Source organism: Rissa tridactyla, chromosome 3 (assembly GCF_028500815.1).
Source record: "Rissa tridactyla isolate bRisTri1 chromosome 3, bRisTri1.patW.cur.20221130, whole genome shotgun sequence".
Classification (NCBI taxonomy): domain Eukaryota; kingdom Metazoa; phylum Chordata; class Aves; order Charadriiformes; family Laridae; genus Rissa; species Rissa tridactyla.
This window is the reverse complement of record NC_071468.1, coordinates 33,034,192-33,062,079: the sequence shown is the minus strand read 5'-3', so window position 1 is coordinate 33,062,079 and position 27,888 is coordinate 33,034,192. Positions and strand designations below refer to the sequence as shown.

At 41.8% G+C, this 27,888-nt stretch overlaps 1 protein-coding gene across 5 annotated transcripts in view; it reads left to right on the top strand.

The window, feature by feature from the left end:
• Nucleotides 1-27,888, top strand: part of DAAM2 (dishevelled associated activator of morphogenesis 2) — a 217,256-nt gene that overhangs the window by 88,769 nt on the left and 100,599 nt on the right. For all 5 annotated transcript variants that reach the window (XR_008465346.1, XM_054194894.1, XM_054194895.1 and 2 more), the window contains one exon: nucleotides 23,147-23,236. Coding sequence is in view for 4 of the 5 variants with exons in the window: in XM_054194894.1 (XP_054050869.1) it covers nucleotides 23,147-23,236 (90 nt within the window). In the remaining variant the exon portion in view is untranslated. The remainder of the gene's footprint in view (nucleotides 1-23,146; nucleotides 23,237-27,888) is intronic.

Sequence of the window (27,888 nt, the reverse complement as noted above, 5' to 3'; positions counted from 1 at the left end):
CACTCTTGTTAAGCCTGTTTGCAGAACACAGGCAGAGGTCTTAGGGCTGTGGTGTTTTGCAATCTGCATCGTAAAGGTGATGCCCATTTGATGCAGTTGATTAGCTATCTCGTTACCATTCTGAGATCGGAGGTTATGTGAAGTGAGGTGTCTGTAAGTGCATATACGCCTGAGTGGTGCTACTGGGATGAGGAATAGAACAGAAAATACTGGATCTCAGAATTAGAGGAATTTGCCAGTAATCTTTCTACATTATAACATTAGCCCAGTAAGTTCTGGTCTATTACCATGGCTTCAAAGTGCTGTAGGAATGAAAATAACTTTATAATTTGGGTATGCAAGTGGAGGTTAGCATGTGGGTGACTATAGTATGTCATACCAAACATAGGGACAGATATAGTTTGTCAGATCAGTGGTCTGACAACCTAGCCCAGGCTCCTATTTCAAGATTGGGTCCAAAGCAGATGCCTAGGGAAGAATATAAGATGTGGCCATAGTGGTGGTCATTTCCTGGATGCTCTCCAGCCTCTAACAGTTTTCAGCTCAAGGACTTTCTCAGCCAAAGTTGCTTTCTTTGTACGTAGTAAATTGGTATGGATTTCTTTTCCATTGACTGTTTCCACCTTCCCTAGCACCCATGAGCAATTTTTTAGCATTTGCAGTATTCTATGGCAGGGGTGTGGGAAGAAGTCAATAGGATCTGCAGCTGTTTCGGGAAGAATAGGGTGTGCAGCTGAAGAGAGTCTACTTGCTTCTGACTAAGTAGCAGATGAGTAATCTCCTTTTACGGAGATATCTCACAAAATCCTGGTCTATATTTAAGTCAGTTTGCCTTTTATGTGAGACTACTTGAATTCCTCTTGGAAAGTGCAGCTGGCTGACTGTGGAGAGTTCTGCTTGGTGACAGGTATCTCTCATGAGTAAGAGTGTAATCTGTAATCTGCTCTGCTGTCAATTTATTTGTGGATGCTGCTTAAGTATTGGTTTTCACATGCAAAGCTTTAATTGTTGTATCAAAGTTCACGTCTCTCCAGTACCAAGATCCGCTGAAACAGTCAATCCAGCCTTCCTGAAGACGTCACCAACAGATGTGTTTTGCTCCTGAACTTGGCTTGCTAAAACTTGAACTTGTTTACCTTCGGGTCATACTGAATGACCTGTTTTAGCTGCTGCTGGGCTTTTGCTTACTTAGAAGGGTGCCAGTTTCTATGAGGAATTTGAGAGTTTGTGGTGGTATTAAGGGTGCTTTTAGCTTTTTTTTTTTTTTTTTTATGTCTGGCAAACACTGGTTTCCACGTGCTTGTAGCAAAACAGCTCACAGCTGCCTTATGGAAGTCTATTAAACAGTATGATTTATAATGTTTTTGGTGCAAAATTTAATGACAAGTATACATGATGAACTGTAAAAATTTTTGGCCCCTGAAGTTTGCGAGTTGTTGGTCTATGCTATAACTTATTAAATGTGCTGACAGCCTGTAACTGGCATATACATCTCAAACAAATGAAGCCATTGAAATGAAAATAGATCATATTCCTGTTCTTATGTTTAATGATAGTACCCTAGCCATCATTACGTGAGAAGTGAGCTGGGAGAGAAAAATGCTATTTTTCAGAAGGTTAATGATGTATATCACACATTTTTATAAAGCACTCAGATAGGATGGTGATGCCTGTCCATAGGAGTTCCTGGGTAGGTAGGTAACATGGGAGCGGTAAGAGCTTTATGAGAGAGAGAACCCGGGCTAGAAACTGGGCTGGCAGAATGCAGAATTTGCCTAGAAGGGCTAGTTTGTCCACAGGTCTGGATTAATGCATGTTCTACGAGACACTAAAATACAACAGCCTACATCTGTATTGACAGCTCAGATGAGATTTTAATTGGATTAGAAAGATTCAGCCTGTAAATGCGCCAGTGTAAATCAGCGACCTGGAAGTGCCTGAGAGGGCTCTGTGCTGTGTACTAGCTGCCCCACTGCTTATCCGCTAGGGTCTAGTCTGGGTGCACTTGTACTATATAAAAAACAGATTTGAGTGTAAAGCCTTTTGACCCAAATCCCCTAGTGAAATGATGACACCAACATCATCTGAGATCTGTAGTGAGAAAAGCATTTGTGTTAGGTCCCTGAAGCAGGCCCAGGGGGTAAAGCCTCATCTTGCCATCTGCTCTGCAAAAGGGTATAATGACACGTTGGTGTGCTTGAATGAATTTTTAAAAGCTTTATTTTTCCCCTTGTTGCAGTTAAAATCTGGGGCGTTTTCCCACATAAGAGTTAATGACAAGAAGAGCTAAGCCTAGCTGTGCTGGAAGAGCCTCTCTTGTGATGAATTTTACAGCCTAGTAAATATTCACTATGTTTCTACCTGCCTTTCTGAGGAAAATGGACATTTTGAGGGCCAGAAGCATTTCTTCTCTTGTTCTTGTGGTCCTTAAATTAGTATGATGAAAAGTGAATTTGGAGATGTCCATTTTGCAAGAGGAGGGATTAGGAATGTGTTGGGAACCTTTATTTGTGATGGAGACACAAGATCCCTCCAGAGCTTGCAAACTTGCTCATGTAGACTGCAGGCTGAGGCAAATATACATGTATGGGCTGCGCTGTTTGGAGGATGGACCCAAACAAACCAACTGAGTAATGGCAGCTGCCGAACTGGACTCTGGCCAAGGCAGTGGTTGTCAGCTGACAAGTTGATGCTGATTTCAGCTGAAATATCTGCTCTCGATGCTGCTCAAGCAGAAAAACAGTTCTAGGATGGATCCCAGGCATTTGTGTTACTTGAAGCCGAATGCTGTGTTTAGGCCTTGTCTCCTCGATTTAAAAATTAACATAGAAAGAAAAATACTCCTGATGTAGGCCAAATTCAATCTTGATTTATTTCATTGGGAACATGTGCAGGGAGTAGGTCTGAATGAAGACTATGGCTCAGGGTGATTTGGTATGATTTTGTTTGGGCTAAGTCAGGGGGAGAGGTACTAGCTCTCAGGCTGTCTGCTGGCAGTGATTGCCTTGGGACTAATACAGTGGTATCAGTACAGATAAGTCCTTATCAGAAGTTTAGATGCACAGGACACAAAGCAAACAAATACTTGTGACCACAAGCTTTGCCCCTCCAAGGGCCGCTTTCATGCATCCAACTCAAAGAGGGCAGAACAGCTGGCTTTAGCGTCTCTCCTTCAATGAACAGGCAAGGAAGAGAAGGTCTAGAGAATAAGGTGTGTGGAGTGGTTCTGTACCTCATAAACTGTAAAACTGTCCCTACCTAACCATCAAGGCTGTTCTAAACAGCATCACTTATACTTTTTTCCTCAGTCTCTCTTCTTAGCTGCCACTGTGTATACTACCATGTAGTAAAGTGCTGCTGCAGTTGGTGGTCTATTGGTGGGCGCCAAGCTGGTTTTGTGCCTGCTGGCAAAAATGGCTGTGCTAAGCAGATGTGTTTTTCCTTGCATAGCTTTATTGACTGAACAGGAACTGCAGAAGAATCTGGAAGAACTATTGCAAGGCAAGGGGAAATAATTTTTTTCATGAAACAACTTCTCCATGTCCTTGTTCATATTTGTTAGCAGTGGTGTATTCTTGTCACAGTGGATTCTGATTCCTCTTGCTCAATATTAGAGTCCTGGACAATTCTTGTTGGTTGAGGGTTGTGTGCTGCTTGACACTTAAAGATTTTGACACCTAGATCTATCTTACACCAGCAACCTGATCCCAGATGTGAACTCGGACCATGCCAAGAAGGGTAACTTAAATGCTGGAAATTCAGGGAAAGCAGAAAAATGTAAAGAATGCTAACACAGAGGAAAAAGTAGTATAAAAAACTTGTACTTTTATTGTTTCTCTTTTTCTTTCTTTTGTTAGTGGCTCTGTTGAGATGGTCATGGTTTTTGAGAAGGTGGAGTTCAAGATTGTCTATTTTAGGATGGAATGTCCACTGGGAAATAGTGGACTTTCAAAGTTGATCATATTATTACAGCCTCCAAGCTTGAATTATAATATCCTTGTCTGAGTTACATGCACCACATTAGATTCTTACACTGAGAAAGATTTGAGAAGATTTGCTTACTGTTACCCCCCTCTTAGCCTTGTCAGCCTTTGAAGCATCCTGATATTTAGCTCAGGTGGGGCACTGACTGGATTCTGCTGTCATGGTTTGTTTTTCTTACACTGCATTTGAACCCATTTTTTTTTATTTTTGGTTTGTTTTTTTTTTCTTCTTCATCAGAGTCCCTAAATAAGGGATTTTGTTGACTTTATAGATTCATAAAGGCTTTTTATCCATATTACTATTTACCATACTCCCAGCCTTTTCCATTTATGCCACTAAAAGTACCAAATCCAGTTACATTATTTACAATTGAGGAGTAGCATAAATATTTATGAACTCTCTGTATTTGAAAACTTCATAATAGCTCAGCATCTCTTTTGGGCCTGCCTTTATGCCGCTTCTTGTCCATTGAAATGAGAGCTCTCTATGAGGTCGCATCATTCTTCAGTTGCCAAAAGAGGTGGGTTGCTGCTTGGGTGAGGCAACATACACTCTTCTCTCTGAAAAGATCTAGTTTTCTCACCCTACTGTGAAACCCCAGCTTTTGTTGTAGAGAAGATGCACATGGAACTGCTATGTGTTCCTGAACAATGAGGCCACTGGAAATCAAAAATGTATTTTCCCTTGTAGTGTTCCCTGAGTGCAATGAAATGAAGATGGAACCAAGTGCTGAATCAAGGGCTCTGTCCTTCCCTCAGGATCAAGCACCTTCAGTGTGTTCAGCCCATGCTGGGAACCATGACTGAAACCTTAACCTTGGTTTCTGTCTGCAGTGCTCTGTAACACCAAACACAAGAACGTGGAACTATGTCCCTTCTTGACGTAACCCTAAATTCAACTCTTAGTTTCTCACCTTGTCACCTCTGATCCCATAATGTGTAGTAATGGCTTCCACGGCATCACAGTTGTCTCGATTTCTGAATTAAAGATGAGTTAGCCCAGGTTTCTAGCTGGAAGGAATGGCAGTCACTATGACATTAAAGAGAAGAGATAAAATGAGGATCATGTTAGTTCCTTCTCCTTCAGTCTCCTTGGAATAAGCGCTGTACAGAGAAAATGAGGAGATGTGGCAGGAGAGTACAAGCAGCAGAGGCAGCAACTTGGTAACCTCTGAATACTCTGATAATTTCTGTAAATGTGACTAGAACTTTTAATGCCTTGTGCCACCTGACAAGGAGGATATCTAGAGCAAGATACCTGTTGCTTTACTGCACCTTTTACTCTTGCCTGTTTTCTCTGGCCTCTCACACCACACGGGTCTCATTTGGTTTTTCTGCCCATTAGTATAATCCCTTCCGAAGTAAATTAACGTCTTCATCTTGTCCTGAAACACAACTATGTAATTGGTGTGATATTTGCTGCTGTCACATATTTTGCTATGCTCTTTTGATTTCTCAGCCCTCTAGACTAGTAGTTGCCAGCACTTCCATGCCAGAATGCTGAAGAATGTGAAAGGAGTTGGTTGGTCTACTCTGAGCACGTGAGCCATCCACATGAGGAGAGGCTGAGGGAGCTGGGCATGTTTAGCGTGGAGAAGAGGAGGCTGAGGGGGGACCTCGTTGCCCTCTAAACTACCTGAAAGGAGGTTGTAGAGAGGTAGGTGTTGGCCTCTTCTCCCAAGTGAATAATGACAGGACCAGAGGAAACGGTCTGAAGTTGTGGCAGGGGAGGTTTAGGTTAGATATTAGGAAGAATTACTTTACTGAAAGAGTGGTCAGGCACTGGAACAGCCTGCCCAGGGAGGTGGCTGAGTCACCATCCCTAGAGGTGTTTAAGAAACGTCTAGATGTGGCACTGCAGGGCATGCTCTAGTGACAGAGATTGTAGGGTTTTCTCTTGTGTGTGTATGGTTGGACTCGATCTCAAAGGTTCTTTCCAATCATGAAGATTCCATGATCTTTGCTAGTCTTCTCAGGACAGAGACAAAGTGTGGTCACTGGGGACACATTTCTAGTAGCATTGGATGAAGTGATCAATAACAGTTTTGGGAAAACCCTGCTCTTTGCTTACTCTGTGGCATCTCTCTACATCTGTTCCTTCTCTGCCTCCACAGAGCATAAAATTGAGTGATAATAGTCTCTCTTCCAAAGTAGAGAAAATTGAGGGGAAAAGAAAGAAAAAGGAGTTTTATGCTGAAAGAGATTAATGTACAGCATGTAAGTATCTGAGAATTCATTTATTTATTTCATCAGAGGAAGCAAAACAATTTCTGAGCAAGGCATCAATTTGGCACATGCTGGATAACACACCTTCATCAAGAGCCACAGGGAGATGATATCTAAACCTAGATAACTGTAGTAGAAGTTCCCACTGCAAACAGCTGACTTGAAAGTAGCAAGTTTCCTTCATGCTTAGTTCTCCCTTGCAGGCCATTTAATGTAATGGATACAACATAAACCTCAGATGAAAACTAGGCTTCACCACATAAGTGTTCCCATATATCACCAGTCCAACTCAAGCTTGCCAAGTCCTAGCTGTGGCAACGTTCGTGAGGCCCCTCTTTGGCTCTGCAACCTACCAGAGTATTTATGGGGTAAAAAGTACAAGAAATGCCTCCATTGTGGGCTTTCATGTGAATACAGACTGCCTTAAACATTAGTCAATGTATGTAGGCACCAGAGGGCATTAGCTGTGTTTTGCTGTGTATGTTGATGGGCCTGGAGAACAAAATTCTCTATTTCTCCCTCAGCTCCCTTGTAATGCTTTGGGGAACAAATATGCAGAGTTGCCTTTCTGTCTCGTGGCTCCCAGTGTGGAGCACCACCCTCCCAGAAAAGCGTCCTCCATGTCTGAAGCCTATTTAATCCTTAGTTTCCCACTGAGAGTTTGTGGTTTAGAAAGACATGCGTTTTAGGTCCTCACTTCAGACCTCAAACACATATCGTGTGTATTGATAACAGTATTTAATCACATTTAAATTCAGGCATGTTGCCAAGATTTGACTATTTCAGTTTCATATTATCAGTCTTTTGAGTAATTCTGACCTCTTCCTGGATTCTTTTTACTACAGGCGTTTAATTTCTGTGTCACTTGCCCTGCATGTAAATCATAGTTTCAGACTACACCTCTGTCAGGCCTGTGGCTTTGAGTTGTTGATCAACGCAGATTTCTCTGCAGCCATAGTTCAAAAGTGCCTCTATGCTGTTTTGACCGTAAGAATAAGTTCTTTTATTCCCTGTGCCCACTGCCTCTGTGCTTTTCTGTAATGAGTGATTCTACCTAATCAGTGAGGAAGGTTGTGTAGTGCCAAATGCAGTCAAGGCCTTGAGAGGTCCTTCATGGGTTTTTTTGCGTACCATGAGCTTGGACTCCAGCAAACTAGGAGGCTTTGCTGGCCTTGGCTCAGTGAAGACTCCCCACCCCAATTATTGCTTCCTTTCTTGCACTTAATGAGAATGCGCCAGTGGAGGCTATAAGAAAATACTGATGATGAGACTAAGCTGGATTTTTCGTGACCAGAGGCTCATATCCAGGAAGAAGGCTTAGCATCATCATGTGAGTAGAAGACGCTGTCCCTGAAGGCAGAAAAAAGCAAAGCTTTGAGGCAGCAGATTGCTTTCCTCGCTGATGGGAGCCAGGCCACAAAAACTTTCCTTTCTCTTGGGTTAGTTTATAGTTGTCAGATTAACATTTTTCATGCACTCAGATGCACTTGTCTTCTATTATAATAATGGCAAAAGTACTGGGTGGTTTAAGATTTCTGAAGCAATTAGGGGACTGAGGCTTGGGAGGCAAAAGCTTTTCATGGTATCATAATCTGCCTAGTTATGCACAGATGTTCATTTATGTCCAGCACAGTTCTTCTGTCCAAGATTGTACATATCCAGGATACCTTTTTCTTTTTAATTGTCCATATCCAGGATACCTTCTTTCTTTTTCTTCCTGCTCTTCAAAGAAAACTTTTTTTCATAACATTGGGTCTGCTTTACACGTGTCTCATGTGCAACACATGTGTACAAGTCCCTGATTTTAGTGCATATATCACTACAAGCGGCTTTCTATAGTTACTCAAGTCCCAATACATAAGAAGAACTGCATTTTAGGCTCCATGGCAGAGACAGCTCTCCCGTTCAGACACTCGCCTCCATATGGACTCCTGTGATAGGGACAGGCTTGTGGCACGGAGTGCAGCACCAGCACTTTGTCTCTCTAGGCTCCCTTCCAGTAGGTGCAGCTGGCTGGCAGCTCCCAGCTCCCTGACCAGCTGTGTAAGAAGCAGCAGTCACTATGCTGCAAACGTGTGAGACCCAGATGCTGTGAGAGGAGCAGGAGATGGGAGCCAGGTCTCGCACTCCATGTCTGAGAATCAATAGGGTTGTGTAAACAAATGTAAATCCAGATCTGGGCTTACGTGCCAGATTTTGGGTGTGAAGTAGCTGCGGGTGTTACCAAAGTACCCATAAGGCTTTTGTGCAGGTGTACACTGTTTTGTAGATCTTGTTGGTTTCTATAAAACTTATGGACAGATCGTTATCTGATGTAAAGCAGTCCAGTTCCACTGAAGAGAGCAGTGGAGTTATGCTGTTCTACATTGCCTGAAATTTGGCCTGTGTGGTATTTTCTGTGTCTGTGGTGATTGTTGGCTGCTAAATACCACAAGCGGAGCATACTGGCCGCCTTTCTGAAAGGCAGGGAAGGTAGCGGTCATGGTGGGAATACCTGAGGGGAATGTTTGAGTGTGTTCTGAGTATGATTTACTTACAGTAGACATGAAACACCTGAGAAAGACCTACTTACTGGACTACGTGTTTTTAACAGGATAGTCCCGATGTTCCCTAACTGAGGAAATGCATGTAGTCCGTCTAGAGCATAAGAGGAGAAGTACTGGATTTTGGAAGCACAGCAGATATATAGCTTGGGATGCAAAAAGAGAGGACAGAGGAGATTCCGCCGCTAGAAAATGGATGTACTAAGATGTGAATCTTGTATCCGCCCTCTGCTGAATGCTTGGAAGCTGTCATGATATCCTATCCCCTAAGCCATGGACAGGGTGGATGTGCTTACTGTTCAGAAATCTTGTGTCCACATGTTTCTAATACCTTATCAGCTGATTTGATAACACTATCTTGTTTTGGCATAGCTGCAAGTAAAAGAAAAAAGAAAAAAAGAATGTAAAACTCTACTGTGGCCTTTTTCTTTAGTAAGACATCATTAATATTTGAACGGTTTTCATGACGCATTATGGCTATAATGAAGAGACAGGAACTTTCTGTACTGAGTCTGAAGGCTGCTGAAGTGATAAAACACTGAGATTATATTGATAGTAGGAGTCATATTTGCTAGCTGGAAGGATCAAATTAATTTATCTTTACTTCAACTTTCTGGGACTTTTCCAGCTCCACTCAGATGGATACAGAGCAGACAACTTACTACCTTCCTCCTAGAATTGAACCAGCATTCTCATATAGTTTCTGCCATTTTGATGCCTGCCATAGAGTAACAGGCTCTGCCCTCTCCAGCAGAAAAAGAGCCAGCAGCAGCAGTACAGGAAGGTCCTATTGCTCCACTGCTTTGAAATGGCTTCTCTGGGTATGATTCCTGCCCTTCTGCAGTTTCTGTCCTTTCTTTACTTCTCTTTATTAGTGTCTTATGTTGTTCAGAGCTGTATTAGGTGACTTACAACTGTTTTAAGACCTTATTCCTCACCTTTTAGAGAGGATATTTGAATTTAGATTTGGTCTGCTGAGGAGAGGTTAGCGACTGTTATGAATCAGGTCAGAAAGGTCATTTGGGATGAGAAGGTGCCCCCTGGAGATGCATCTGGGAGAAATGACAGAGTAGAGTACTAAGTCATGCAAAGAGCATGATGACCAGATTGTAACCGGACAAGAGATTGTGGTAAGGAGAGATAAAATTTTCTAAAGTGTTGGAAAAAAAAGACACAACAAATGAAGTAGCTGTAGTGCTGAAGGGAGAGCAAAGACAAGGTGCAAAGGTGGAGGTGACATGCCATGCTTTTGGAGACAGAGAGCTTGTGTGTTGATAAAGGGAGGTTGAATGATAAATGTCTTTTTCTTCTGCAGCTCATAGAAGAAGGGCCAGATCTGAGATGATGTAGGAGGTGTGTTTTGTCATTTAGCCTGGTTTGAGCAAGAAAGGGGGAGCCAGGTCCATGTGTTGATGAAGACCTTATAAAATTTATAACAAAATAGCATTGTAAGAGTGACCACCTTAAGCTGGGAAGTAGTGACATTTTCCAATGAGGAGGAAAGGTTGTGAAAGAGGATGGGATGCAAGTTTTTTGCGGGATGGGAGTTACCCCTACTGAGGTAGAGTGTAGCTGGGGTTTAGGAGAAACTGTTAACAAAATAAGATAATTGAATGGAGAAGTAGGTAACAGTCATGAAGGATCATCTGTTTAATGTGTTGACTGAAATTCCTGTATTTGATCATCTAGTAGCAATTTATATCAGATATAATCATTGCTCAGATAGTGTATCATATAGCCAGAAGAAAGTGGGGAAAAAAGGGTTTATAATTATATCATGCCTCTCCACCTTCAATAGGTAGATTGTGTCTTCAAACAGTGCTCAAGGTTGTTTATCATTCAGGGGACCTGTTAAGGTAATCTGGGATGGTTGTTCCAGTGTTGGAGGGAAATGGCCTTTTCTTGTCATGTGCCTTGTCTGCAAGACTCTAAAGTGGGAAGCACAAGGTGCCACAGGTGAGGCGGAGTAGAAGGAGTAGCACCTTTTTAGGGTACAAGGTTTTCAGGTCAGCAGTTTCCTGGCACCTTCGTCTGCACTGGGTAAAGGGGAGCTTTTGGTGTCACTCAGTACAGGAGATGACTGACCCTTCTGCTCATCCCTTCAGCATCGGCGGGGAGCAGCACATGGAAGGCAAGTGCTAGAAGGTGCTTTTCTGTCACTCATCGCACCGAGCTGCATCCACAGCTGCTCTGTCTTTGGTGTGTGTTGTCCGGAGGAAGTACAGACAGATGCCTTCCACCTGGAACATCACTGACCCAGAGCTTTTAATGCTAGGTACCTCGTTTTCTGTAAATGGAAAAGTCTGTAAACTTCCTGGGAGGAAAACATATTTCAAGAGCATTACCTCTTTTTCCGAGATACCTGTGCAAGCTTATACAACTCATTTCATGCAGTTGTGAGTTTGTTTCCCTAGTGGGAAACATGGAATAGTGATGCTTCTTAAACCAGTTTTAGTACAGAATTGTAGCCAGATTGAAAAGGTGCTGAAAAGATGCAGCATGTGGAGGTCATAGGCAGGAGCCTTCCAGAAGCAAAATGTATTCTATTTAAGATCTTGGGAGCAAATCTCTACCACTGCCTCCTGTCATAGACATTGCCCTGCTCTTATCTACTTGTTCTTTTTTTAGGAAGAATCTGATACAAGACTCCAGAGCCTTCCTGGCCAGACTCTGCTTTCTTTCACATGTGCTGTATGCAAAAGGGCTCTAGTCAACATCTGTATATTCTATGCACTTCTATGTGAAAAAACACTTAAGGGCATCTTTTCATTTTGAAGTTTCCCATCATTTGTTGACCACATAAAGGGAAAGGCTGCACAGACTAATAACACAAACACCTTTTGAAAAGAATTTAGCAGCGTGCACAACAATGTTATGAAATGGTTTACTAGGTGGAGGTTTGAAGAATAACTTCTCCAAAGGAAATTACAAGGGGAAAGCAGATTGCAGTTTCCCAGTTTGGAAGGTTTCCAGGGAGATCCCTGAGTCATGGAAAATCCATTGGGATTGCTTTAGTGGCTGTGTTTCAGCATTACATCTTGTACAGAGAGCAACAGCTGGATGAGTATGTTGGTTGGTGTAAAGTTGTTGGCTTCCACATGAATGACGTGAGAGATCTTTTGGATTACAAATACTTAACCAGATAATAAATGCAATTATTGTTGCATTTGTTGTTGTCTCCAATTTGTTGTTAGGAGATGAATTCATTCTGCAAGGCAAATGCTCATCTTTCTCTTATTTCTTGTGCTATATTTTGTAAAAGTTTCTTATAATTTCTTTCTTAGAAATATTTAGAGAGAAACATCTTGTCTGGTGTTTTCTTAAGCCCAGTGATGTCAGTGCAGTAGTTGCTGTTCTGATTATCAGAATACTTGAGCAATGAGACAGGACAGGGTGTGAAGGAATAACCAAATGTACTGTCATGCCCTCAATACAGTGTTTGACTGTGGAAATACTCTGTTTGTGTGAGTGGTGAGCATTGTGGAATTGCCCTCCACCTCAACCCAGAGGAGATAACAAAAGCCTCATATGTGGGTGTTATTTTAGCTGGTCTGGACTGATTAGTAGTAAATACAGCTCATCTCCATTTATTGAAATAGTAGTTAACAATTAGTGGAAAAGGGACTGATGGATTGCTCGGTCTATTCTATGTCTGAAGTCTGTGCTGTAGACTGTAGAACAAGCCTGTGTTATAAGCTGTCTAGCCGAGACGTTTAGTCTCTGTTTCAATTTAAAGCAGGTAATTTGATTAATATTTTGCACTGTTATAAATCCAGAGTAAGTCCACTCAGTTTAATGGAGTTAGGGACATTCTGATCTCTGGTTTGCACTACTAAATCTAAAGTAATTATTCAGAGAACAAGAGAAGAACTAAAGCCAGCTCCTGGTTTCACTTCTATCTGTGTAAACCTGAACTCATGCCAGAAATTATGTTGATTTATTGGAGTTCCTTTCAGTTTACCCTGCATATAAGTTTGAGCATGTGTGTCTGAGCTGAACAACCAAAGCTCGATAAGTTAATTTTGCTCATTTAATTCTTAACCGACCTCTCAGTTCTTCCTGCCCTTTTACGTAATATTTTATCAGAGATTTAAAGGTCAGCCAAGCTCTGACTTACCCTTGTTTTCCTCCATAGGGGCATATGACAAATAGGATGCACACAAGAGGATAAAGCTGGGAGGAGAGGAGTAGGTGGCACTGAGGCCCCTGGAAATTCAGCCTGCCTTTGGCACAGGGCTGCAGCAGCAATTCCCAGCCCACATTTTGAGGGTTGAGCCAGCAGGACTGTGTTTGGGCAGGAAGCGATCAGAGAGGTGTGTGCCTGTGTGCTTTGGCATGGTCCAAGCTGTGAATTGCTCCAGCCTAGGAACCTCCTCTGAACTCATTAGTATTAAAACAGAACAGAGGAGACTTTGTAGGGAGGGAGAGGGTGGGGAAGCCGGAAAGGTAACAGTTTAGATGGCAGTTTCCTAATAACCTTTCCCACACCTACCTTCCCATACAGGGTCTCATCTAAAGGACCTTGGCATGAAAAAAAACCCCTGGCACAGGGAGGGGGAAGGGAGGGGGAAACAAGGGGAGGGGAAGGAAAGGAAATGAGGGGCAGGGTATGGGCACTGTGCTGAAACAGCAAATTTTATTGGTTTTTAGTGTTGTATATGGTGATACTAGAAGCTCTGTTTGAGAGAAGTATTGGATATCAGAATGTGAAGGTAAATGTGGTACTTGCCCTAGAGGACTCGCAACCTGGCACAGCAAAAAGATCTATCAAGCAGAGGTTTAACAGCTTCAGTTCTGTTTGGTGTTTTCTTTTAATTGACTGGATAGTGGAATACACAGCATACCTATTCACTTTCCAGATGTCACTATAAACACTGTGGATATGTTAAAAGATAAGCTTAAAAGAAGATGGAGAAATTCTATGAAATAGGATGGGATTCAATGGGGACAGTTAAAACATGCTCCTTTTATGAGCAAATCTGGTAATGTAGAATGGGAAACAGACAGGTAAGTACATTCCTTCAGAGAAGAAACTAGGGATTATAGTGGATCACAAGCGAACATAAGTCATGCAGGTTTTGAGTTTTTTTTAATTAAAAAAAAAAAAAAAGAAGTCATTGCCTTCGTGGAATATAAAGCCAGGAATGCCGTCTGAGAGATGCACGAAGTAATCTTTACACTCAGCATTGGTAAGGTCTCAGCAGAAACACTGTCCCCACTTTTGAACAGTGCACTTCAAGAAAGATGTACTTTGACCAGGGAGAGCCCTGAAGTCAATTAGAAGAGGAATGAGAGGTCCAGAGGACGTGACCTCTAAGAAAGATTGAAAGAGCTGGGCTTGTTTAGCCTCAAGAAAGAAGACTGAGAAGGGACGTTACAACAGCCTTTAATAGGTTTGAAAACTGTTATCAAGAGGAAGGAAAAAATCCGCTCACCATGTCTGTCGTTGATAGGGCCGGAAGTAATAGGCTTAAATTGCAGCAGCAGGGATTTAGATTAGACACGAGCCTGACAGTTCAGTTTTCATCCCCATCCCTCTCATTGGGCTTGTTCCAATTCACTGTCATGGACATGCAGCCCACCTTATGGAAAAAGAGGTGATGATGGTCAACTGTTTGCATTATTGTCCTCATATGCCCACTCATATCCATGGAGTGTCCCTCTTTCTCTCCCCTTATTGTAGCCCTGCATATGAGAATGTGTATCTAAGTCTCTCTCTAAACATCTGTGTGTATTGTTGCATAAACTGGTGCTGGTTTTCCTCATTCTTTCTCTTTCTATTTGGCCCAGCAGATTGTTGTCTCATGCAGGCGGTTCATGCAGAAAAAATGAACAGCATATGCTGCTGCCAGTGGCCTGTGAAAGGGGACTGCCACAATAGGCCTTGCTGGTTACGTGTACTTGTATGCTGTCAAGTCCCAGAGAGCTTTGAGGAGTAGGAGAGAGACAAGAAGCTTCTCCAGGAAGCAAAAAGCAATTAAGCAATGATTAAGGAGGAAAAAAGCAAGCAGTATAGCGGGGGGTGTGTTTGGGGGTGAGGGGAAGGGATGTTAATTGACTTTCTGTGAGATAAATTTCTCTGCCAAAAAGCAGTGCCCTTGATGGATGAAAGTCTTACTCTGCTGCTGAACCTTGAGTAACTTCTGTGTTGGCAGGGTAGAAGAGAAACACATCTTCCAGTATGTAAACATCAGGTGCTTTCTGTCTTGTACTGTTATGACTGAGATTCAAGGGATCTGGGCCCCTAGTACTAAGGAGGTTTTAAAGCTGCAACTTTTTGAAAAAGCAAGCAAGAAAAAAAAGTATAATGGCAATCACAGCCTTTTGTTTGTCTACTTTTCTGCTTTACAGTCAGATCTGTGGCAGTACCTGAAATGTAAACGTTGCTGGCTGTGTGAGCAACTTGTGTGCACAGTGGTTTCATGCACGAATGTAACAATAAAACGTTGTAGGTATGGGCAGATGTTATGTGATATGTCTTATTTATATAGTTCTTGTGTGTGTAAGGTGCGAGTGGCATATATATCTGCACATACACATACTATGTGTATGCAAATGAACGGAAACCAAATGATGTTTTTCAGTGATCTCCCTAATTCTTATCAATTGGGAAACTGATCAAAATGTTAATCCCCAGCCTCATATGGTGTGTTGTTTCTGTGCTTTACAAAGTCTGCTTTTAATTCTAAGGGTTAGGATGAGATGGAAGAATTTGAGGGGAGGGTTTGTTTGGGGTGTTATTTTGCTTTTTCTTCATGGGTTATCAGTGGACTTAGGACATATATCGGGTGCCCAAGTAAGAACTTCTAACCAATTTGCTGCATCTGGAGGTGTGCTAACTGTGTGTGGGGTAGTGCTGTTGCCTGTTGAAAGAGCATCTGCCATCAAGTTCTGCTGTGGGTACAGCCACGCAGTTGTGCCAGGCATGGCCCTGAGAAGGTAGGGATGGGAACTGGTTGCTGTCTAGAGAAGGCGGCTCTGTTTTGCTCCTCTCGATGCCTGCCTCAATCACATTCTGGTGTTTGCAGTTGCATATTATGTAAAGCCTGTGAAATGTTTCTCTGTCTTAGGGAGCTTTGCTGAGCAGTACTTTTCTTGCACTGCTCATTGCTCCAGTTTCTACATGAGTGTAGGCAGTTTATGCAGTCAAATGAACCTCATTCACTGACAGTTCGGACAGGCAGTCTTTCAGAATGCCTTGTCGACCTCCTCAGTATTGCAAATGTGCACTCTTCCAGCAGGCTGCCTCTTACATGTCAGCCTGGTGAGCTGTATCGAACAAAGCAATGGAAGGAAAACTGAAGGGGAACAATCCTATACTGTCCCCTGGAGGTGGACACAGTGATTAAATAGGAAAGGTTTATCTCTTCTACTTGAAGCATTCATAGGCTTTTGCAGAGAGACTGAGATCTGAAGAAGATTGATTTTTATTTTAATTTTTTGATTATTTTTTTTTTTAATTCACTCACTGCAGTTATCTCTGAAGCAGCTTTTTGGACAGCTGCCCCTGGACCTGTGATGAGAGCTTCTCCGCTCCTCCCCAACATCCCTCCCTGGTGGGCAGAGGCACAGCTTGAATGTGAGCCACCAGACTAACCTTTTTGTTATTTGCCAACAGAACCTGGCATAGGCAGCATGAACTGGAAAATAAAGGTTCCTGGGACTGTTGTTAATGTAAGAGTGTAGCTTTCAGGCAATGTAAGTCACACGTTAGCAATGTGGTCCTACTCAATTCACTTGCTAAAACTGTAATAGTTATGCTGGATTGGATCCTCTATTGCAAAAGCTTGTAGTGTGCTGCGGACAGCCTCCTCCCTGATCTCTTTCCACCAGTTCGTCTTCCTCTGCAGTCCCAGACATGTCAGTGCCATTTATCTCATGTCAGCTTGAGTTGTACTTCAGCATTGATTAACCCACCATTAACTATTCCCTCAAAGTGACTGCACGTGAACGTGAACCTTCTCTGGGGCCTGCCAGTGGGTGCTGGATAAGATCCCATGGTGTGTCGTAATCACTGTTTACTTTGTACAAGATTTAAATAAATTCATCCGTGGCTTAAGGCCATCAGCTGTGCTACGCCACTTGGGAGCATCGGTGGAACTGGAATATGGCCCTTTTGGGGACATGGTGACAGACATCTATAAATGACTTTGGGGAACCTGAGGCAACAGATATCATACGGTACAGGGAATTTATTATACTGGAAACATTGGATTATACTTCATTTTGTAATTTGGGTGGGTTTGATGCTGCTAAGAGACTGAGAGAGAAGGATTGATGAGGTGGATAATGGAGGGTGCATTTATGCATGACAGGAAAAAAGGATCAAAAGGAATGAGAAAAGATTAGAGAGGGAAAAATAGAAAAGGTAGGTGTGTGCAAGAGAGGAAAAAAGGAAGGAATGGGGATATGAACAGGAAGCAAGATAAGAGTGGTGCATTTAACTAAAATTCATACAGTGCAAGGTCATAATGTAAAAATGAACATAGCCTTGGAATCTAAATTTTTGAGGTGAGTATGCAAGCAAACTATTCAAATAAAAAGTTTTCAAATCATGGAGGTTTTCTATAGTGTGTAAAGGCATCCTCATATAATTCCTTCTTTCTCAGTTTTGTTCCCTATTGAATGACTCGCAAAGTACCATTAAGGGTAACACTGGTGCGACTGAGCAAAAGGAAAACTTTGGACCTGTGCAAAAAAAGTACTTGCAAATACCAACGCTATCCCCATCTTGAAAGGGACGTTATCACCTGCATCACAGAATCAGCCATTGTTTTGAGACAGGGAGTTGGGAAGCGTTTGACCATTTACGGAGTTTGCTCTATGGCTTTGTACTTGCAGGGCTTTTGCACAGCCCTCTGAAGCTTTCGGTGCTGGTCACAGGTCAGATAACTCCTGGTCTCATCTGTTCTGGAAGTTCTTAAGTTTACATTTTGAGTTTAACAAGGGAGAGTAAAGTTTAACCTTTCTGGGAAGCTTTGAGAGTTTGTGGCATCTGAAGCTTTGGTTCCCATGGTGCCCGTTGATGCCGGGACCTGGCTGTCCTTTTGCTTGAGTACCCATCTGCTGCTAAAGAACCAAACAGTGCAATACAGCTGTAATCAGGCAGTCAGTATAGGCATCTCTGAACAGCAAAAGTGATGAAGCCTATATGCCAATGTATTATGTCTTAGTGTTGGATTCTGTGGTGTAAATAAGGATTGATTTCATGCCAAAGCTGTTTCCTCTGGGGATGGTAAACGGATTTAATTCTTTAATAATTCTTTAATAATTGCCTGAATATGTTTGTAGGCAGAAATAAACATTTAAAAAGCGAGAATATGCCTTTAGATGTCATTAACTTCTCTCAGTCATAAAAAATGCCATTAAATGTGAAAGACAGGCCTGGGGTGGATGCTGATAGAAAGGACGTGCTTTCAAGAGCACTGCTACCCACAGGCAAAAATTAAATGTCTAACTCAAGTATCTGTAGCTGAAATCACAAGAAATTGATGAAACAAGACAGATATCCAAGTAAATATAAGAAAAGAAGCAAAATCTCTTCTCCCTCCTGGCAAAATATGTGTTATAGCCATATTAATCACGAGTTATCGCCTGCAGTAAGCAAAACATATCATATTAGAATTCTGTGCTTCATCATGCTGGAAATACTATGCACAATTCATTAAACTTTTAAGAAGACAAAACCAAAAAAACAGCAACCAAAAAAACCCCACCAAAGCTCAAAAAAACAACCCCAGCCTCTGAAGGCTGGTTGGTTGATTAGTTTGGGTTGCTGTTTTTTGTCTTTTACAAAATGAAGCATCTGTCTGACCTTAAGTCAGTGGGAAGCTCTCTCATGACGGCTAGAGGGACTGGGACAAGTAGAATGAGAAACTGTAACTGAGGAAATCTCCTGTGAGTTCCAAGAACCAAATTTGAGGCTCTTGGTCTCCAGCATTCTGACTTGAAGCCAAGAGGTGCGTGAGCCCCAAAGCTCTAATACTCTGTGTACTTATATAATACCCCTGCTGTGGCTTCGGCATCGATATGTTGAAAATGGGAAGTCTCATTGTGTCTTTGAGTATCTTACTAAGTTTGCCTTTCAAACCGTTTCAAGTTTTCCCCATTTAAATTCCAAAGTTCCTGTGGACTGTATAACTCTTCTTGCAAGGCCAGGTAAAGTAGACTGGTGAAGGAGCAGCTGTCTTGTGACTCTGTCCCACCTTTTCACAGATGACTGAATGGTGGAGATGCAATACACTTTTCAGTACAGAGATGTAGAAGTCATTAATGTTTCTCCTTTAGAGAGGCAGGCATGCTGGTAGGCGTTAAAGGCTCTCTTAGTGATTCTCTCTCCAAGTGAACCACTCTTCTATATTCCCAAAATATTACTTTTTCTCTTATTTATTTCATCTTAAATCACTAAGAAAAGTGCTGCCCAGTCTAGGTGAGAAGTGCCTTTCTGTTCAGTTCTTCCGGGGCTTTGAGTGATATCATTATTGAGCTGATGGCTACCCAGCATCAAATCCAGCTTTCACACTTTAATGAATGTTCCCCAAAACAAGGGACATAATGTGGTTTTAAATCCCACAAAATACTGGTTTTATGTTTCCTACCCATTCCTACTTCTTGTTCCCTTTCTTTCTCTTTGTCTCTTATTTCCTTGGGTTGTAGCCATTTTGAATGGAGGCCATCTTCCCTTTTGGCCTGAAAACTGGACTGGAAACATTTGAACCTCAAATCCAGCTCCAGTATATTTTAAATGTTTTATCATTGAAATTCAATCTGTGTAAGTAAAAAAAAAATAATAAAAATGCCCCCATGAAAGTGAAAATAACTGAATGTATCCCTCTCTCAGTAAATAAAATAAAATAGGAAACAGATAAAGGAGAGAAATGTAAGGAATATTAACTGGAGGTACTTTACATCTCCCTCAGGCCAGCCTGGCAAATGTCTTTTTAATCTGTGTTTGATGAGAACACTTGCAACTTCAAGTATTTTTAAGAGCCAGGAGGCTGAGCTCCATTGTGCAGGGTCATGCTGGCATGAATTGCTGGAACTGAGCCGCCCATCCAAGGCATAGAAAAGGAGTTATTACGTTTCTGTTGGGAAACTGGCTCAGGTGATTGAGGAGGGCATTTTCCTTGCTTTGTTCTGACCGACCATTTTTTTCTTGCCCTTTACATTTGCTCCCTGGGCGTTCGGTCACGTCGGCTTCCTTAGCCTGGCTCCAACGCCAGCCTTGATGACTGCTTTCAGAGTTTGTAGTTCTTCCCCTTTCCTGCCAGCCTTTGCAATTTCTTCCTCCTTCAATAGCTGCTTGCTGTTGCTGAGCTAACTCTAGGGTCTGAAGTTCTTCACACTGACAGATCTACCTCTGTTGTTGGGTCAGAATGACCTATTCAGGAACCAGACTACCCTTCTGAAATTTCTTCTTTCTGTTGTTCCTGCTGCTTCCCTCCAAGGCAGCAAGTTTCCTATGTGCTCTCTGTTAGGATCTTGAGTCAGAATAGCAAAACGTTCTGCCTGATCTAGGATCTTCTTCCTTAGCTAGATCCAGGGCTTTCCTGTGCAGTCATGGTAGTCTGGCCTTCTTCTACAGACAGGGGACGGGGATGGAAGAGGTAAGACGATTTGAAGAGTTCCAGAAGAAGGGTTCATGTCTCTTGTATTTTGCAGGGATGTCTTGGTTCTTTATAGGGTGGGATTTGATTAATGGTATAGGTAGGGCGGGCATGTAGGCCTTTTCGGTTCCTCCTGCTTCCTCTCCGTGAAGGAGCACACTTGCTGAAGACTTACTTCAGGCAAGGGTGTTGAAGAGCTTGACTGCTGCTTTGCATTCTGGAGAAGGTGTCTCTTTCCCTATTGAATATTCAGTTTCCTGCCTGCCCATCTGGCCTGGGGGTTAGAACCCAGCATTTTGCCTTCTAACGAAGACAAATACTAGCTGTTTCAAAAGGAAAGGTAATCCATCCTCCATGTGCTATTTTCTAGTCAAGTGTGTTTGGGTCTGTCTCTGGTGATCACGTTATACCTGGAACCCTAAACAGTTCTGTTGTTACTATGTTACCTGGGCTAATGCCATGACTTCTAATTTAACCTCCTGAGTCACAATAAAGTAGGGTGTGGATGCACTTTGCTCCCACTGTATCTTCCATCCTTTCAAACTACCTTTCTAGGCTTGTGTCCTGAAAAGGATGTCATGCTATCAGGATGCAAAATTACATGACTGTAAGTTGCATACTCTTATTGCCTCATTGAAGAGTGCTCTTTATATCCCTGATACTGCCAGTGTCCAAGGCAGTGTCTAGAAGCTGCTAAGTGTCAGCACCCTGCCCTCTGGGTGGTTTTAGTGAATAGGAGCATTCTTTTGATGAAATGGTTGTCTTGAACTATATTGGTTGAGTTCATCATTCAGTTTTAAGCACAGCTTCTGGGAAAAGCTTTTGCTGCTTGTCTGATCTGCTACCAGACTCCAGAAAGAGCAGTATGGATTAGAAAACCAGGTTAGTTGCTCTTTATTAAAAGAAAGAAGGGAAAAAAAAAAGAAAAAAAGGGGAAAAAAAAAAAGGCTAAGATCATTAAGCAGCTCAATAAAACAATCACAATTTTTCTAAGAATTTAGCTGAGCCCAGCCAGCTCATTTCAGATGTGTATTCTGGCCTCTTTGGTCGTTCTTCCAAACCTGGCATTTTTGATTCCCTGACTGCCCCTCCTTTCCCTCCCACGTGCTTGACCTCCAACAGCATTCCTTTGCTTGTCTTAAGACCTTACATGTCGTTTCACTCTCCCTCTCCCCCCAAGAATGTGATCCTGGCCTGAGCTTTCTAATTGTGTGTAGCAAGGATAAAACTCCTTGCCTCGCTTGGCTGCCCCCTTGTTTGGAAACTCACCCTAAACATTTCCACATGGTTTGCACTCTTTCTGCACAGCTAAATTTTTTTGGGTGTTTTTTTTTTTGCCTTTAAACTTTTTCTTGTTTTAAAAAAACCTCCAGCTTCTTCTACCTTGAGCTGCTGGCACTGACCTCGCCTTGTTACTGTTTGCATTTCTTTTGTACCTTTTTGCAGCTGAAATCTCTACGGGCTTTTAAATCTGTCAGCAGCCGCTACCAGGCTCAGTGTGCAATTTAGCTCACTGTTTTCACAAGTTTCCCAGCCCTGAACGCTTTCCAAATGAGCCATTGTTGGGCTGAGTTAAAGAGGTATTGTCTTGCTTGGGCTAGGTTAGTGTGGGTGCCAGAATCTGCATGTGCAGGCTTCTTAGTGCTGCAATGTCATTCTTGATATTGGACCCCTGGACACTTCCTTCACCAAACACTTGCAAATATATAGGAAAAAGAAAACCTTGCCAAAACTGATTCATTGAAATGTTATTGGAAGCCTTTCTTTATATTGCGGAAACTCTCATTTAGACATCTTCGGCTGTCCAAGCTCATGCAGGCTGCTTGCTATGAAGACCATTCTTAATTGTTTAATTCCCATTAGAACCTGAAACTGGCAGCTGTGGTTGGAGTACTGTTTTGGTCAGCACTGAATAAACAGAGAGCAAGTAGCAGTCTGCTTTGATGATTGTAGAGACACGTTGTATAGGAAGAGAGTCTATTGTTATCCACCTTTTACAGAACAGAAACCAAAGCTGGGGAATTCAGTGGTGTATCCAGAGGGAACTTGTGACAGAGTTGCGAGTCAGTTCCAGATCACAGCATTATCCTTCGTTTTACAAATATAAGGTTGCCTAGGCTCTAAAAGGGTGTGTTCCACTGAACTCACTTTTCTTAACTGAGACTGAATTTGCTGGTCTGTTGAATCTGATATGACACTGTGTGGAGATAAGTCCTTTGCCTGAAATGCTGGTTGCCTTTTGCTGGGGACTGTGTGGTTCAGAGGACAAACATCTGGACAAATATTTCAACCTGTAGTTTGCTGTTGACATTACTGCCACTTGACAACTGTCTCATGACCTTTGTTTAAAAGATACAGTGATTTCACTGTTCTCCTTCTATGGAAGACCTGGTACTGCAGGCCAGGGAAAGGTGTACTGAATTATTAGCCTTTCTCTAAGTGTTCTGAGGAGTGTCTGTGTCACATAATCCAGCGCTTTGAGTTTTTCACTTCATGCCTTTCATGTGGTCTTTCCCATCCTTGACTAATCGTTAGTAATAGAAGCTTGACATGGGAGTTGTTCAGGCTGCCTGTCTTCATAGGTTATGCTCTGACAGGGAGAACTTGCAGTGGCAAGGTAAAAATTGTGAAACCAATAATCTTTGGAGTCTTTGGGAGCTGCCAAGTGGCTTTTGATTGAAGGCTAGTCAGCATACCTGGTCCAGATTCATCTCAACCTATTAGAAGTTACCAATGTAGCTGTTAACTGTTTTTTTTTTTTTCTGTTGTTCTTTTTCATGATCTCCAGGATGAATTGGATCTCACAGACAAGAACAGAGAGGCTATGTTTGCACTCCCTCCAGAGAAGAAATGGCAGATTTACTGCAGCAAAAAGAAGGTACTACTGTTGTCCTGGTTGAAGTAGCTCACCAATACATTCTGTGTGCATATTTTTATTAACTACTGTTATACATTTAGATTTGAACTATGTGTTTATCTACTGTTTACATGCACATGATTAAGTGAGGTAAGGATTTTTATCAGCATGACTATGACACAACTTTCATATAACTAGTGTATGCATGTGTGATTTCTGCAGAGAATGTTCACAAGTTTAAATCATACGTTGTCCCATTTTGAATCTTTTACATGTTTGGTTTTGGGTTTTTTTGTTTGCTTGTTTGTTTTTGTGGTTTTTTATTCTTTGAGCTGGAAGAAAAGTTATCATGGAAATGTTTTAAGGAATTTTTAAAAACTTTTGTAAATCGCTTATAATACAAAATGTATTATTGAAAGCTTTCAGAGTGTCTTCAAATATCTGTAAAGTACATAATAATAGCGATGTCTTAAAACTTGGTAGTCCAAGGTCTTCCAGAGCTTGTAGGAAATGTTCTGTATTGCAGTGGAAAGTGAAGGCGACTGGCTCCTATCAATTTCTATGTAACACTTCACCATTCAAGGTCTTCAAATTTCTGACAGATCAGTGAGAGGGGCAGTGGCTGATGTATCACACTGGCTGTTTTGTCACTGGCAGAATGAGGGCCAAGTGAATTGACAAGTTGTATCACTGTTGTGAAACTTGTAAAAGAGGAATTCCTGCAGGAGCTGTGTGGTAGAAAAGTTTTGCTGCTCTAGAAAGGAGTCAGTCAGAAACAAAGACAGCCCCAATAGCACGGATTCATTAACAAAAAACGTTAGGCAAAAAAAGGCGTGGTGAGTTTGTTGGTAGGTTAAATGTTCAAGTCATGCTATGAGAGCCTCAATCATTATATGTAAGTCTGCATAACAGAAGCAGGTTTAGAGGGAAGAGGTTTAGACTTCAGTACTGAAGATGGCAGATTCAAACCCTGATGATGGTCCTGAGGCTGCGTTTGCTGCCTTTCTTTCCTTGGGGAGCGGGTGGGGGAGAAGGGGAAATTTAGCTTTCTTACCATGTAATTAAGGAAAAACTCAGTCAAAACAATCAGATGGGTGCTTTGCATATGTGTTGCTTTTGGCTGAAATGCATCATACAGGGAAGTTAATAGCAACAAATTAGTTACAGCGCCTCTGAGCTAGCAGTAATTCAGGAAGTGCGTAAGAGCAGTCTAGGCTCAGTTGTCTTTGCTCTTCTCTCCATTCTTCTTCCTGCGGGTACACAGAGCTTGCAAGTGGAGGGAAGGTGCAGGCTGCTGTGATTAATGCCTGCTTTACATTTTTGCTGGCCAGCTCAGCTGGCTTTTTCAGCTCTGGTGGAAGAGGATCTATTTGTAGCCATCTTTAGAGAACCACACATTCCACCTCCCAGACCAGTCTGCCTTGGCAGCAAGATTCGGGCTTTAATGTATTTAATATGTTGGTTGGATTCACTACATTACACTATTTATTTTTTGTTGTTGTTAAAGCAGTGGATTTGATATAAGAATCTTGAAGACCTCCAGAGTTAAAGACGTTGCATACTGAAAAATCTTTATAATACTTTTATGGTGCAGCCTCCCTTAGCTGAACTCCAGCTCTCCGAAATGATGTGCTAACTGGAACAGGATACTGTTGCCAGATGTCTAATCAGTACATCATAGATACTTTCAATTACTTGAAACCTTAACTGTCCAATGTTATTCATTGTTTCCCTCCCAGGCAGCCAGATATCAGTGATGACATCTCTCTCTCTCTTTAGCCTACTGCGTAATCCACCTATCATCATTGTTTTACAGTGACAGAGAAGCTTGTTGTAGGCTTCCCTTTAGAGGAAGGCTGTCTTTTCCCTGAAGAACTTGTTACCTAATTTTAGCCACATAGGGCCTAATTCCTCACTTGGCAGAATGCTGTCAGCCATCCAGGACAAGCCCCCAGAGAGCCCTGTCTTGCGTATGTTGGGTTCTTTGAGTTTTCTGGGAAGCGAGGGCTCCACGCTTTGTAATGCGGCAAGTGAAAACACCATGAACTGGAAGGTCAAGAAGTCCAAGTTGAGGCAACTGTTCATAATCATTAATCTCAGATGACTTTTCTTGTCTAAAAGTAACGGAAGGTCAGAGCTTCCTGATTTGCTGCAAAGGTGGTGAGATTAGTGGACTGTCTTAAGTAAACAAATGTCACTTGCCAAAATGAAGGTCAGTCATTGTCGTAGGCACACTGTCCATTTATCTTGGCACTTAGACTTTGGCTATAATCTTCTCTGGCACTTGTTCCCCATAGCAGAAAGTAGCAGAAAATCACTATTTTATCAAAAAACTCATTCCACCTGTTTCTTGTACCAAGCCTTTCTGAAGAAATGGGGGAAGACATATATGTGTGTGCATTTAAAGTTAGAGGGCATGCAAGCCAGGGGCACAGCTTGCCAATCAACATTCCCTGGTACTCAAAGGAGATTCAGTTCTGGATTGAAATTTCATGATTGTGGGTGATATCTACAGAGGAGCAGTGGCACAGTATTCTACAGCCATGCTTGCGTTGGTCATTTTTGGCCATTTTATGTTCATATCTGAAACCATTAGTACTAAAAACAAATCACCAATGATTTGATCTAAAGGAGTGGCTTCAGATAGCAGCTATAGTGAATGCTTCACTCTCATTTGTGGAGTAGCTTTTCACAAGGAATTAAGGTTGCTCTATTGGAAAAAGTTAATGTGTTCTCAGTCTCAGCTGTCCTCTACCTTGCCATTAATGAGTACAGAGTGGACAATGAGAGATGCAGTTGTCTTAATTTGCATCAGAAGAATCATTAATCAGTCATTTCTGATGGCACTCTGACCCTCTACTGAAAACACCAGCACTACATGTTTTATATTGCCTCTTTCTCAGTAGTATGAACTTCCCTGATACCATATTGAGTTAAAAGTAAAGCTATATGTAGACAGAATGCAAATGATAATATCCTCCCCCAGTTCAGGTACTTTATTCTGGTTTTGTTTAGGATAATCTTCATGTCTCACAATCAGCTGAAATTCAGACTTACATATATAACCCACTTCTGTACTTCTAACTCCTTCCTGTAAAATTATGTCTAGATTTCCTACTAGTTATGTGTTTTGCAGGAATTAGATGAAGCATTAGACCATGGTTTCAGGCATATTTATTTGTAAATTTCTGATGTCAAGGTTTAGAAAACTGCTGTTACTCAGTGTGGGGTTTTTTTCCAGGAACAGGTACTAACGTACATAATCTCATTAAATACTGATCAAATCATGATATAAAAAGAAAAAGTTGTCAGGACGATTACTTCACCTGTAAATGAGATCATATTTGAATCCTAAAAAGGGTAGAAAATGCAGGTATTGCACTGCTTCAGCACACATTGCTTTGGATGCAGTCTGTGTTTCTAAGAACGAGGGCTCATTGTGCAGGCAATAGCTTGTTGCCTTCTGTACATCCTACAAGTTCGTAGACATATTACCATTGGAAAGCAAGTCAAGTTGTTTTCTTTTTATGGCCTTTCCTGCCTCCAGAGACTAATTTGTAAACCTTCAGTTGAGCAGATTTTAGCAGGAAGCACACACATTTTGCAGAGTTACACAAGTCAGGAGTTTTACTTCTGTATTTCTTTGAGGGAAAAATTCATAGCAAATCTCTTTCCAAATTATAGTTAACCTGGACTAGCTATATTGTACAGCTTCTCTCAAAACCAACAAACAAAATGGACAAAAACCTCAATCCTAATAACTATGTTGATCTCTCCTAGATATTTTGGGGTTATTTTATAGTCTTCTGATTTTAGTTGTAGCCTAGAATATCTGCTTTAAATTGATTGTGCTTTGCGTACTCAAGTGAGATTATTCAAACTCAAGTAGTGAAGCAATAATGAGTACACTGCAACTTTCTAGAAAGAGGCATTTATGGCATCTGAAAAGACAGTACATCCTTAAATTGATTATTTTTCTTCTATTATGGGAAACGGATCTAGAGAAAGACTTCTCCACAATAGCAAAATAGGCTTTAAAAACTCTGAAGAAAATTTATCTGAACCATACACTGTAACAGCCAGTTGCAGAAAAGAGAATTTGCTTATGATTCCATCCCCTGCAATTATTTTTTTTTAATATTTGTCTATTATATTTTTCACCTACTTGATGAATAAAAAAACCTACTAAACTGAATATGAGGACAGGAGTCAGGAAACTCCTTGGTTCTAAAAGTCTTTTGATCTAAATTGTTGTATAATTTCAAAGAATATATCTTTATTATGTTTATGTAAGTATGTTTCTCTCTACCTGAAAGAAAGAGTAGGTAAGTTAGGAAACTTTGTGGCAATCTTCTGGCCATGCCATCCTCTCACACCTTTTCCTTGCACTATATAAACATGCCTTGGCTGCGTACAGCATTCCTTTCCCCCCCCACACTTTTTCCTCTCTTCCCCCCTCTCCTCTTTTTCGTCCCCCACCCCCCCCCTTTTCCCCCCTGCTCTTTTCCCTCTTTTTCCCCCTTTTCTCTCTCTTGTCCTCCTGTCTTCTCTTTTTCCCCCCTCCCTTTTTCCTCTCTTTCCAGACCCTCCCGCCCTTTTTCCTCTCTCTTTCCTTTTCCGGCTTAAAAATCTTCATTCTTTTTCCTTGCTGCAGCTATCTGTCTTCTAAGGTA